The 13,303-nt window shown below is 33.1% G+C and overlaps 1 protein-coding gene across 3 annotated transcripts in view; it reads right to left on the reverse strand.

Moving 5' to 3' along the window:
- Window positions 1-2,473: 2,473 nt before the first annotated feature.
- LOC127719798 (uncharacterized) overlaps window positions 2,474-13,303 on the reverse strand; it is a 67,140-nt gene continuing 56,310 nt past the window's right edge. For all 3 annotated transcript variants that reach the window (XM_052226079.1, XM_052226100.1, XM_052226089.1), the window contains exons 4-7: window positions 7,663-7,771; window positions 6,735-6,897; window positions 5,899-6,096; window positions 2,474-4,153 (exon numbers count right to left, since the gene is read on the reverse strand). In XM_052226079.1, coding sequence (XP_052082039.1) covers window positions 3,924-4,153; window positions 5,899-6,096; window positions 6,735-6,897; window positions 7,663-7,771 — 700 coding nt within the window. In that variant the 3' untranslated portion in view covers window positions 2,474-3,923. The remainder of the gene's footprint in view (window positions 4,154-5,898; window positions 6,097-6,734; window positions 6,898-7,662; window positions 7,772-13,303) is intronic.

Below are 13,303 nucleotides of genomic sequence, written 5' to 3' on the forward strand. Positions count from 1 at the left end.
TTTCTTCATAAGATTAGACCGTTGGTTTTCCTGTTTGAATTGTTTTGCACTAGTCATTTTGGGGCCCTTTATAGCTGTTCAGTGTGAGCCAAGGCTCCGTGTTGAAGGCCGTTCTTTGACCTATAATTGTTTACTTTTTACACATTGTGACTTGGATGGAGAGTTGTCTCATCGGCACTCAAACCACATCTTCTTATTTATAAGTATTGGTGCCAACGTCAACAAGTTAATCCAAATACCCACAAAATACGAAAAAAACAAATAAAATTACAATTATCAAAAAAATATATATCTGTTAACCTTAGTCCTTATGGTCTAACCCGAGATAAATATATTAATGTCAATATATACTGACTGACTTTAAAAACGCAACACTCATTTTGTTGATTTTTTTTTACCAAATCATGGTTGACCCTCATACAGCTACTATTAATACTTAAAATACTTCCTTCTCTTAAGAAAAAATCAACATCTGACTTACCTGTGGTTATTGAACATACCGGATTTTTGAAGTCGCACGAATTTCTTAAAGCGAAATTTGGAACCCATAAAAGATTTTTTCAGTTTGTTTTGCTTCGTGAAACAGTTCTTTCAATCCTGGGCCACACTTAAATCAGTTTAAAAATGTTGCATCTCCATATTGCCAAGACTGAGGAATAAAAAACTTATCAGCCCATAAGAATACTGCAAACAGGAAAACGTGAACGTGCTGCAACCATACAGTTTGACTTCAGAAACTCGTCTTACTGTCCTTCCGACAACGATACAGATAGACGGGATTTGTTACTGACCATCAATGACCAGATCAACATGTAGTGACAATGCAACGTCAATAGAATTTGATTACGCAACGTCATTTGCGAGACGTGTTTACGGCCACAACGTCAACTGCTTATCAAATTGCTGAATGCCATTGCGCACAGATTCATGCCATAAACGTTTCCCATAAACTGAACTGCCAAAGAATCGACTGTCGGACTGAAGAAAAACATTTAAAGCCTTGAAGTTTCCACTGCATAATTGCCAAAACCCATTGTAATAAGAAGGTGTAAAACAGAACCCAAAACATGTGGAACAGAATTGGTTGATCTTTCTTACAATCATTTTTGCGTTTGTTACAGGCAGTCATTGCTTTTGACGGTCCCACATTCATTAAAAGATTTAAAAAGAATAATCTAGTATTGCGTTTCTAAAGTCGGTCAGTATATTAATATGCCTCAGGTCTTATTGAGTGTGTATAGCATGCATTCAACTAAATCAGAATTTATAACAAAGGTTAATAGTCATACTTGTGTTGATGAGTTGCAAGTATTGTTGATATATAACCCACACCGCCTTCTATGTTGTGGCCATGGAAGGAGAAACAACAATATTTTAAAATTGGTATGAATCACTTCATGCAGACTTGTCATTACAAATTATAGTTATTTCCCTTTTTCCATTAATGAAAACACGAGTAAACATTCAAAAATTAACTTGCCTGCTTTACAGAATATGAATAAAATTTTTACGTTGAAAGTCTTTGGAATCAAGATATCAATCAATGGTATCGCATAAAACTTAACATTTATCAATTATCAATGAAAATGAAACCCTATATGTAGTGTTATATGACCACCTTACAATGATTGTAAATGCCAAATACAGTGATGGGCTCTGTGGCAGAGTGATCTAAGTAGTCGAACTATTTGATCACTAGTCTGTCAATACTGAGGTTGTGAGTTCGAGCCCAGCATGTGGCAGATGCGTTCGACTCCAATTCTTAATCATCTAGAATAGTCAGTTTGAAAAGTGACCTTCAAAGAAAACTTGATGAATGAACGAACCATGAAAATGAGGTTAAAGTCAGATGAACCATGTTAGATGGACATGTTAACCTAAAAATCTTTCAAATGACCATTATTTATAAGAACTGGGAGCTGACCTAACCAATAAAAATTTCATGCTGAAAAAAAAATTTTCTTTCAGCAATGATATGTGCACTCTGACAGCTATGTTGCTCCTCAGATCTCTCAATTTTCACTTTCTGTTGTAGAAATCAACCTTCCACATGCTTAGAAGCTCTCTTTTTTAATTGTTAAGATCCATGTCAATTTACCTTTTGGCATTTTTGTCATATAGCTCTTTAATTGTTTCGGTACTTATACATCCCTCGGATTTCAAATGTTTGGCATTGAGCGTTCTTGATGAAGGTAAATCCAGAAAAGCGTTTCGGACGCATGAAATTATTAAACGTGTTTTTTTCAATTTTTTACCAAGGCACATTAATTATTCTGACTTTTTGCAAACTAGTCCTTGCTTCTACTCCTATATGCCACATGCTTAGCAGAGAAGCAGTTAATACCATTTTCAAAATTTAGTTTGACCAGCCACAGAACCAATCAAGGACCTCCTGCACTGAAAATGAGGACACTAATATGAGACCACTGAGGTAGTTCCTGCTAATCAGGCAATATATTAACAATAACAAAAAAATATTGCACATTTATTCATATACTACCACATCACATTTGAAAAAAAAAGTCATAACTTAAATATCTTATAATAAAGTATTATAAGAAAGTTCAGTAGGAAATCGCCTTAAAAAACAAGAGCTATTTGTCAAGCCATCTGGACTATGAGATGATCTTTGTTGTTGGTACAGCTATTTACATAAAGTACCAGTATTCGTTTCTTGGTGGTTGATGTGGTTTGTTGTACTGTCAACTATTTTTGATAATCATCTGTTATCCTTTTCATGTACCAATGAAAGAACCTTAGTGAGCGCGCTCACATACCCCACGTCCCCACATTGTCATTGGAGAAATAAAATAAGTGTAAGAAAAAAAATTGTATCAGAAAAAAAAATTGAATCATAATTTCCTGTAAATATGCACATCTACGTAGTATGCCCTTATTATCTGAAAAGGTTTCATGAAATTCTGTTGTGTGGTTTGAGAGGAGTTGCGATGACAAAAGGTTGCAGTAGTATATTGGGCAAATAAGTTCAAAGGGGCGTAACTCCTAGAAAAAAAATTGAATCGTAATTTCCTGTCAATATGCATAACTACATAGTATGTCCTTATTATCTAAAAAGGTTTCGTGAAATTCTGTTGTGTGGTTTGAGAGGAGTTGCGATGACAAGAAATAGGACTGACGGACGGACAGACGGACGGACGGACGGACAGACGGGTCAAAAACATTATACCCTCCGCAACTCGTTGCGTGGGGTATAAAAATATATTAAAGTATTATTCCATATTGGTATTATTTTAGTAGATTTTTCTATATGAATTAGATTTTGAATATCATCTTACGAGGAGTGACATTGACTGCGCTAAATGTCACATGCTTTTACATGTATTATCATGGTAAATTGTTTGATGTTCAATTTGTTTTGGTAAATAATTGTCATTGAAAACATTTTTTTTCTGGGATATGGAATAAACCATTAATTGTATAATATTCAATCTAAGGTCACTTACAGAGATGTTTTGTTTAGGGTTGTGGTTTTTACTACTGTGATTGTCTTGGTGTCATTTGGGGATTTTGACACTGGCTCTCAACTTTAAAGTGAACTTGTTATTTCAAAATAAAGGATTAAAGATCTGTTGAAATAGATAAGAATGAAAATATTAATAATTTTTTTTTAAGTACATTAAAAAATCAGGTGGAATGAAACCCTAAGCACATAGAAAGAAAGAAAATTAAATAATTCACAAATATTATGTTAGGCAATGGCATAATAAAAAAAACTTTTATGGCACGGCCTGAAAAAGTATTTGAAAAAAAATTCTCAATCAAAAACAATTATCACATGGATATGAGACATATCTTTTTTCCCTCCATTTGTTCCAAGTGATTTGTAAAGATCTTTCAAACTTACATTAAAAAATGACATGTCCCCCCCTCCACCCCATCATATACTGCACATTTGAAATGCCTCAATATTGAGCATATCCATATGGCTGTGTCTGGTATATCTGACTGGTATATGGTTGTGTCTGGTACCCAGGTCTTGCACTAGGATATCTTGAACTTCCAGAACTTGTACTCCTTTGTCGAGGATTAGACCGGGCTATATGCTGTTGTAGGACAGGTAGTCCTCCATCTTTGACCAGCTGTTGTAAAGCTTGAAAGTGAAGCTTCGTGATTATCTGCAACTCTTCGAAAACTGAAAAGTAACAAAAAGCTCTTTACACATATACAAATTGTTCATTGCATTTATGCTCTACAGGAGAAATATATTATTCAGAAATGTTTAAAGTTATTGAGTATGTCATAAAAACTTTTAAGATTCAGTTAATACGTAAACAACAATGAAAGTTTGATAACTCATAATATGCATCCCTTATAGGGAAGGTTGAGCTCTCACAGTACATGCATCTTTGCTAGACAAGGGTTATGATCCAGTCCCCTCCTCTCCACCTTTGGCGGATTAAGCGAACATTTGTGAATACAATGCTGCGCCACCTACTGGTAGATAAAAGTCACGCCCATTCCGATTACATTATTTTTTACCAATGGCAGCACTTGAACTCTCTTCATTGTGGAGGTTTTAAAAATTGTTGTTTCTAGTGTTTACGAATATAGTGAAGCAGGAACTAAAAACATACATTGACCTTTCAACATTTATGTGAGAAACATACCCTAGGAACTCCAATTAGTTGATTGACAACTTTAAACTTGTCACTAAATATCGTCCTATGAAAAAGAAGAAGATGTTTTTGGACAATCAGCACGTGGTGATTGTTTATTAAAGTTTTCTACATTTACACGTGATAATGTTAAAGGTGCTTTTTGATTGGATGCAACCAGTTACAACTGCGACAAATGGAAATCATTACCTCCTGGATCTGATATTCTATCTTAATCCGCCAAGGGTGGAGAGGAGGGGTCTTGATCGTAACCCTTGGGGCTTGGCTAGCGAAGATGGAGTACATGTTTAACTGCCACATTCTTTATGGGTTTGTCCAAATCCAGGAGCCTGGTATTCCAGTGGCAGATTGGTCTCTGCTATTATTTTGTTTGGTTTAATGTTATGAGAGTAAATCAGGCTGTTCGCTTTCTCTTTTCAATTGTTTCATATTTTGTTATGCCAGGACCTTTTATTTCTTACTGTATGTAAAGGGTTTGCTAATTGTTGAAGCCCATACAGTTAAGTGTAGTTGTTAACACTCATGTCCTTTGGTCTTTGGTGAAGAGTTGTCTCATTGCTAATCATAACATATCTGCTTATTTTTATACTGTAAATTGAGAATATTTTGCAAAAATTGAGACAGGATATATAGGTTTCTCAAAAAATAAAAACTCTGAATTTCAAATTTTTTGACAGTATTATTTGTATGTACCATTTTTTTGAAATTCCTGAATTAGATTCGCATTCTAGTCCATCCACCAACAATCTCACTAATAAATGCATGTACAAATTTGTGAACTTACATAAGGCAATTCACCTAAGCACAAACCCGTTTATTTACTGACAATCTATGTAAAACATCACTCATACATGTTGTAAAGTAAATAAAAATCAAGTCAATGCAATGAATCTAGTACTTTGTATAAAATAATAATTTTTTTTTGCTTTATAAAAAACATACTAATCTGAAAATGTCATATTACCTTTGTAAGTTTATTATTATATAGTAAAGAGTTAATAAGTCAGGGATGGATGGATGGCAGTTTTACATCCAGTGGCAAATCAAATGCATATTTAGGATGAGAACAAATTAGTGCCATATGAATATGAACTTTGCTTTGTAATAGACCGACAAGCCTGCAAATACCAATTTCACATAGTTTGGTTTCACCAGGCTGCAAACCAACGACCTTACAGACTCCAGGTGAACACAATACCACGAGACCGCTGAGGCGGTTATAATAAGTCAGAGAAAGCAATGCGTAAATGTTGCACCTTACCTTTACTAGCATATACTTTCTCATCCTGTGTATGTAATACTATGTTCTGTAAGCAGTGAACCATGGCACCAGTAGCAATGACTCGATCTTGTAATGATAAAGTGGTAAAATAGTCAAAATCTACCTCAAATGGGTTCATAGGTGATGGGTAGGTACACAGCTTGACAAGTTCTGCTATAATATCCCAGATATGTATGTCTGTAAAAGAAAGAAATCCAAAAAGATTAACTGGATCTGCTATTAGGTCCAAGATGTGTATGTCTGTACTTTAATTTAGGAGAGACTTATGGCAATGCATGTTGTACTCAAGAATAGGGACAGGGATACAGTTCTTTGACAACTTTTGCATAAAATATGTCAGATAGATATTTTACTTAGAGGAAAATACCTGCTAAGATTTGTTCTAGAACTGACTGAAAACATCAGCTATGTATGCCAGAAAAGGACAACAGAATAAGTAGGTAGTTGAGTATTTTCACACATTCTGTTATAACTCAGATATGATTTCAAAAGGAAAAGAGGACAGGGAAGCAGTCTGGTTATCTCAGATATTTATGCTGTATTCTAGTATCACAAAAAGGATAAACATATATTCTTCAAACTCTGAATGATTTTGGTAATCTTCAATTACTTCTTTTACAAAGATGTCTATGAATAAACAAGCAATTTTGGTTAAATTATTGATGTTTTACATGGAAATGTCATATTTATGTTATCATGGTAACTATCTAATGAGACTGTGTTTATATTATTGTTCTTTTATATATAAAAAAGATTGAAAGTAAGTAAAGGCACTCAAAAAGTAAAATATAAAGCCTAGAGGTTAAAAAATTTACCATAGGAATTCCATTTGTTTGTTGATTTCAGACGTAATGGGCTGTCTTTCTCTTGTGTGGAATCATTGGTCAATCTGATAAGTCTTTGATGGTTAGATCTGACCCAAACATATGGACAACTGTATCTAGCATAACCAGCTATCAAAAATAAGGTTGTGTCACTCTGGAAAGAAAATTTGCAGTTAATTTCATGGAAGATGACTAAATAAAATTGTTTAAACCGTTTAAATTATCTCTATATTATGCTAACACTATGCCATCTCCTTAATCTCCTTCCATGGTCATGAGGTAGAGTACTAGCCTCTATCAGAAGGTTGTAATCTCAATCCCTAAAATTTGCTGCTTCTTATAAAAACCTTGACATATCAATATAAATTAAAGCAAAAGCTGGTAGGCTAGGAGCAGAATAATGTGTCGGAGTAGATAAATTTGTCTTCCAAATAGCTTACCTTATTCGATAGTATGTCAAAAACCTGACAAAGTGTGTCAGTCTAGTACAAAGCAGGGTAAATTCATATCTCAATAAAATGTTCATTCTTATGTTGTGCTGTAACACCACAGTCCCAGGTTAATAGGGGGAGGGTTGAACGCTCACAAACATGTTTAATCCAACCACATTCATGTCCTGTCCCAAGTCAAGAGCCTGTAATTCAGTGTTTGTCCTTGGTTCATGTCTGTTATATTTGTTTTTAGTTTATTGAATTGTATAAATTAGGTCGTTAGTTTTCTTGTTTGAATTGTTTCATATTTTTCATGTCGTGGCCTTTTATTGCTGTTTATACGGTATGGGTTTTTCTCTTTGTTGAAGGCTGTATGGTGAACTATAATTGCTTTTATCTTCATCATAAGAACTCTGGTGACACTGAGTAGTTGTCTCATTGGATGTCATACTACATCCGTTTTTTTTTACACTGTAATATCATCTTACATCAACATTGCTCTCTTTATCACTAGGTGAGGCTGGCGGTAATCCAATCCCTTTTGGTGCATTTAAATTCAGGTTCATCTGAGATCTAAGGGATATCAACAAGGAACGTCTGAAAATATCAATCTTATTTAGTCTTGCTATTTTTTTTTGTTCTCTAATCAAATCTTATTTTAGCATGCTATGGATTCATTTATTTTTGTGGGTACCATATTTTGTGGATAGAGGGAAAACATTATTTTCATGAATATTTGATTTCTTGGTTTTGCCAAAGTCTGCATACAAGTTTATGAAAAATTTTTATTTCATTGAAGAATTATATTCATGGTTCACCACTGTGTATCATCGCCACCGGAAATTGGGTACTAACGAAGCGGAGAGAAATGGAAAAAAAAAGTAAACAAGGTAAGAATTCATTCAATTTAAAGCATTTCTACTGATTTGACGAGGGTACCGCTTAAGAAATGATTTTCTGATATATAATTCTTTAAATTATTAGGCCAATAAGTACAAAATTAAGACAATATTTTGTGTTATACTCCAAAGCTTGCCACTTAGTACCTGAAAATTTCGAGGTCGATTGTCCTCTGTCGCCCCATTGGCAAGATATTCAACTGTTTTTCATTATTTTTCCAGACACGTTTTTAGATTATGATAGTGTGACATCATATTGACTGAAATTTGTTGTCATAAAGATGTTTTTAAAGAATATGGACCAAAACATTGTTTGTTTATTGTACGGCGAATTGCAGGACGTTGTACGGCGAATTGCAAAATAACAACTTTTGTCTGTACGGCGTCTTGCAATATATTGTAATTTAAAGATGAAATTAATCATTGTTTAGATAATATCAAGTGACTATATTTTGGCTGTATCAAAGCTTTACCGGCTTAGAAATATACAAAATAAACTACTTATCAAATATTATAAAATATATGCCGTTAATTTCGTTCAGAAGTCGTCGTTGCGTACCTCTATTTGACTTTGTGTTTTTAAAGACAAATAGGTTTTTTTCAACCATATTATCCTAAATACATTCATATATTGTTATAATGCTAACGACTGTTGTCTTATTTGTTGTCAGGGTGAAATTTTGTAAGTTCAATAAAAAAAAAAACGACCATTCATCCTTTGTTGGTGCTGTTTTTTTTTTAAATATAAACAGTGGAGATGTTGTATGATTGAAAATAAGATAACTATCCACCAGGGTCAAATAAAGTGTATGTTAGAAATTATATGCTATTGTTTGGCCGTCAACAACGAAAAATCGTACCTTATAGTCGGCTATAAAAAAAACAGACATGAAAATTGTGGAAGGATTCAACAAGAAAACTAATGGCCTAACTCATAACAAAACAATTTAAGAAAAACAACAAATATGATAGAGATGAACCAACGACAACCACCAAACTACAGGCTCGTGACCTTGGACAGACACATAAAGAATGTGCTGGGTTAAATAGATCTAGGAAGATGTGGTATGAGTGCCAATGAGACAACTCTCCATCCAAGTCACAATTTATAAAAGTAAACCATTATAGGTCAAGGTACGGTCTTCAACATTGTTTATTGTTTATTTTTTAAATTTCTGAAATGAATAATTTGTTAAAAGAAAAGTGAGGAAAATACTTGGTTTTCATTGAAAATTAGGAGAAATAAATCATGAATTGTGTTTCGAATTAATTTTCTTGTTTCTTATTGAAAATAAGATTGTACTTTTTTTTTAGTTTAAGTAAATTCAATTAATCTTTTTATTTACAGGGAAAAAATAATAAAAGACTGTTGCTAAGGCTGTTTGGCCTAAACTTAAATGAGTAGATGGAGGGGTAGTGAAAAGGAGTGAATTCGTCCAAATTTTCATTGTTACAGTAGTACATTTTCATGATTACTATGTATAATATTTCTCAGTAAATTTTAATGTGATATTGTGCCAATTAAAATTATATAATTAATACAAGTAAGATTTGCATTTGCCTTAAAAGATATAGCAGTACGTGATTATTTGTTTTCAAACACACCTTCTCTGTTTTGAAACTTATAAAGGTATGGATCTCAGCCTATCTGTTTGGTTGAATATAAATGTGAATTCATAGAGTTTCAAAATCAACAGTAAGCCCTATTTTTTTGTGTGTGTAAATAATCTAATCTTTAGATAGATGCTAAAATTAAAATCATTTTTCTTAATAAGAAGAAAAAAGTGCAACTTAAGCACGCCTGAATGTAAAAAGGTGTACCCGACTTATTCGTTCACGATAAGAATTTACCAATTTCGGTATTTTAACAAAACTGTTTAGGAGGGCAAATAAATTAAATGCTATCAAATCAACATTTAAATTTACGTGGATTTTTCCAAAAGAATTTATGAGTATGCACCATCAGGATTCAAAAATATTTCAACCTGTCCTTATTAGATTGATTGATGGTTGGTTGCTTAACGTCCAGTGGCAAATATTTCATGCATATTCAGGACGATGTCCTTATTAGATGTTATTTCATTATAATTCTTTAAACTTACAAGTCGAAGATGCTACCTTTTGTGAATTGTATTAATAAGTATATAATATTAAGATGACAACCAAAAAACTTCATACAAGGTCATCTTTATTCTCAAGTAGAAAGTTTATATAAATAGTTTATGCCGTAGCCACAGCCGGATTTGTATCCCTTGTATCAGATTCTTCTTTCATTCTTTCCAAAAATGATTAATCTAAGGTTAATATTTTTTTTAAATTCAAACAGTGTTAGCCGTCGAGCTTGTTCATATCTAACTATATAGAGATGAAGTTTTTTTTTTGGAAAATTTATTCTAATATATTGGCTGTATCTGCCTTTTACAAATAAGACGATAACATTAATTGAAAAAGGAGACGTGGAATGGTTTTCACTGAGAGGACTTTCAAACAAAGTCCAAATGAAATAGATTTGACCAACTATTGGTTACTATACACTTCACAATGAACAAAACCCATACCGTATCAAAATTGCTGATTTATGACAAAATCATAAACAAATATGTCAGGCAGCAACTTACGACAGCCGCTATATTACATGTTCCTGACCAGGGACAGACACATATATATATTGAGGCGGGGTTAAACATGTTTGTGAGCACTCAAACCTCCCTTAACATGGTGCCGTGGTGTAGCAATACAACATTTTTTTTGCAGAGAATGATAATTCATTTATATTTCATTTTATCTGAAAGTTGAAAGAGAATTCATTCACTTTAAGGGTTCTAAATATTCAATGCGGAAAAATTCTCCTGCCCTTACCTCCTTCCTTCCCTCCACCCACAACCCATCCCTGAAATGTTCATCACTTATATGCAAATGCTGACTAATGTTGTACGGTTAAAACATTTGGTTGAGAACAGAAACGACAGCTTTAGCTTTTTTCATTTATAAAAGGGCACAACTCAAGAACGGTAACAGTGACGCTACCCAATTTATAACTTGATCTGTGTTTTGTGGTGATTAGCATTTCGTGTAAGTTTTAAAACATTTGGTTATGGCATACTAAAGTTAGAGGACGGAAACCAATTTTTGGGACTTTCTGGACGGACGGAAGAGAAGGATCGGACGGACATGGGTAACATTTAACGCTACGTCAGGGGCAAAACAACAGGTCAGTAAAACAGTGACATGCCTTTCCGAAAGTTACAACATTTGCCAGCTTTTGTATATGCCGTATTCATATTGTATACATCAGGTATGTAAAAGATGTAATAGGACTGTGTTCAAGCCTTATATTGTGTATACATCTTAAATGGTGTCAAGCGAATTGTATTTTATCAAATGCATAATTAGATATTTGAACCTAATACTTTATTTTCTTTAAAAAGACGGCAAATAAATATTTTGAAATTAGCAAGTTGCTATACAGTTGAAAAGTTGCCATACAGTAAATTTGTCAACATGAGCAAGTTGCCGTACCCTAGACTTTATTTTTTATGGTCTATATTCTTTAAAAACCATCATTTTGACAACAAATTTCAGTAAATATGATGCCACACTATAATAATCTAAAAAAGTGTCTGGAAAAATAATGAAAAACAGTTGAATATCTTGCCAATGGGGCGACAGAGGACGATCGAACTCGTAATTTTCAGGTACTAAGTGGCAAGTTCTTGAGTATAACACAAAATCTTGTCTTAATTTTGTACTTATCGGCCTAATAATTTAAAGAATTATATATCAGAAAATCATTTCTTAAGCGGTACCCTCGTCAAATCAGTAGAAATGCTTTAAATTGAATGAATTCTTACCTTGTTTACTTTTTTTTTCCATTTCTCTCCGCTTCGTTAGTACCCAATTTCCGGTGGCGATGATACACAGTGTTCACATACCCATGAAAATCAGTATCCACGAATAATAAAGAATCCACAGTACCTTATAATGCTGATTCTTTTATTGCACAAGTAAAATATTCTATTGTTCTCTATTCCTATCTGATTGAAATACAAATATTGTGTCCATGTCTGTTTTCCGATACTGTGCTACTCTTTATAAATTAAAACCTTTGGTGAGCAAGCTCACATACCATGGCCCCCGTGTAAATTATGATTTTTACCTCAAAATCAAATATGGATCTTCCTCTCATTAAATGTGAATATATATGTTAGTAAAGTTGTTATCTTATTTTTAGAATTTGATTAGGCATCAGAAAACCCTTTTTTTGCACAAATTTGGTCTACTTTTAGTCATTATGAACCTCAACCTTAGACTGAATGACCTTAAAATTAAAAGGGATCATTCCTATTGTATGTGACTATATATCTGAGTAATGTTGCAATCCCATTAGAAGCTTTTGATTGAACATCCAGAAACAACTTTTTTGCACAAATTTCTTTCTACTTTTAGTAACTTTGATCTTCTACTTAGAGGTGGTAATCTCAAAATCAATAGAGATGTATTCCTCTCATCATATGTGAAATATATACAAGTAGTTGCAATCCAATATGAAGTTTTTAATTTAACATCCAGAAATAAATGTTTTGCACAAATTTCAGTCTACATTCAGTAACTTGAACCTTGACCTTGTAGGTGGTAGCATCAAAATCAAAGGGATCTTCATCTCATTATATAACCATATATTCAAGTAACATTGCAATCCAGTATATATGTAGTTTTTTATTAAACATCTGGAAGGACTTTTGGTCTAATTTAAGTAGCATTGACCTTGACCTCAAAATCTGTATGGATCTTCCTCTTATTACATGTGACTACATATTCAAATTAGGTTGCAATCAGATTTGAAATATTTGAATATTAACATCCAGAAACAAAAATGAAACACTTAACTGGTCAAACCTATATACCCCTGCATGAGGTATACATAAAGATCTTGAATCAACATTTTTCCCACCTTGTAAGCTTAGCTTGGACAAAGGATCTGCATTTAAATCAGATTGTCTCTATTCTACCATATATAACAAAACAACTATGAAATGACAAATCATATTTTGAAAGACACTTATAAATGCAGCCAAGAGCTTCACAAATCTAACATAACTTCTTGGTTCTCATTTGTTAAAAAATTATTAGAAGTTTTTGAAATTAAACAAGAAGTAAAACATTTTGGACAATATAAATTTTTAAATATATCTACCAAATTAATTCACACTAAATATATAAACAATTGTAT

Source organism: Mytilus californianus, unplaced genomic scaffold (genome assembly GCF_021869535.1).
Source record: "Mytilus californianus isolate M0D057914Y unplaced genomic scaffold, xbMytCali1.0.p SCAF_1, whole genome shotgun sequence".
Taxonomy (NCBI): Eukaryota; Metazoa; Mollusca; class Bivalvia; order Mytilida; family Mytilidae; genus Mytilus; species Mytilus californianus.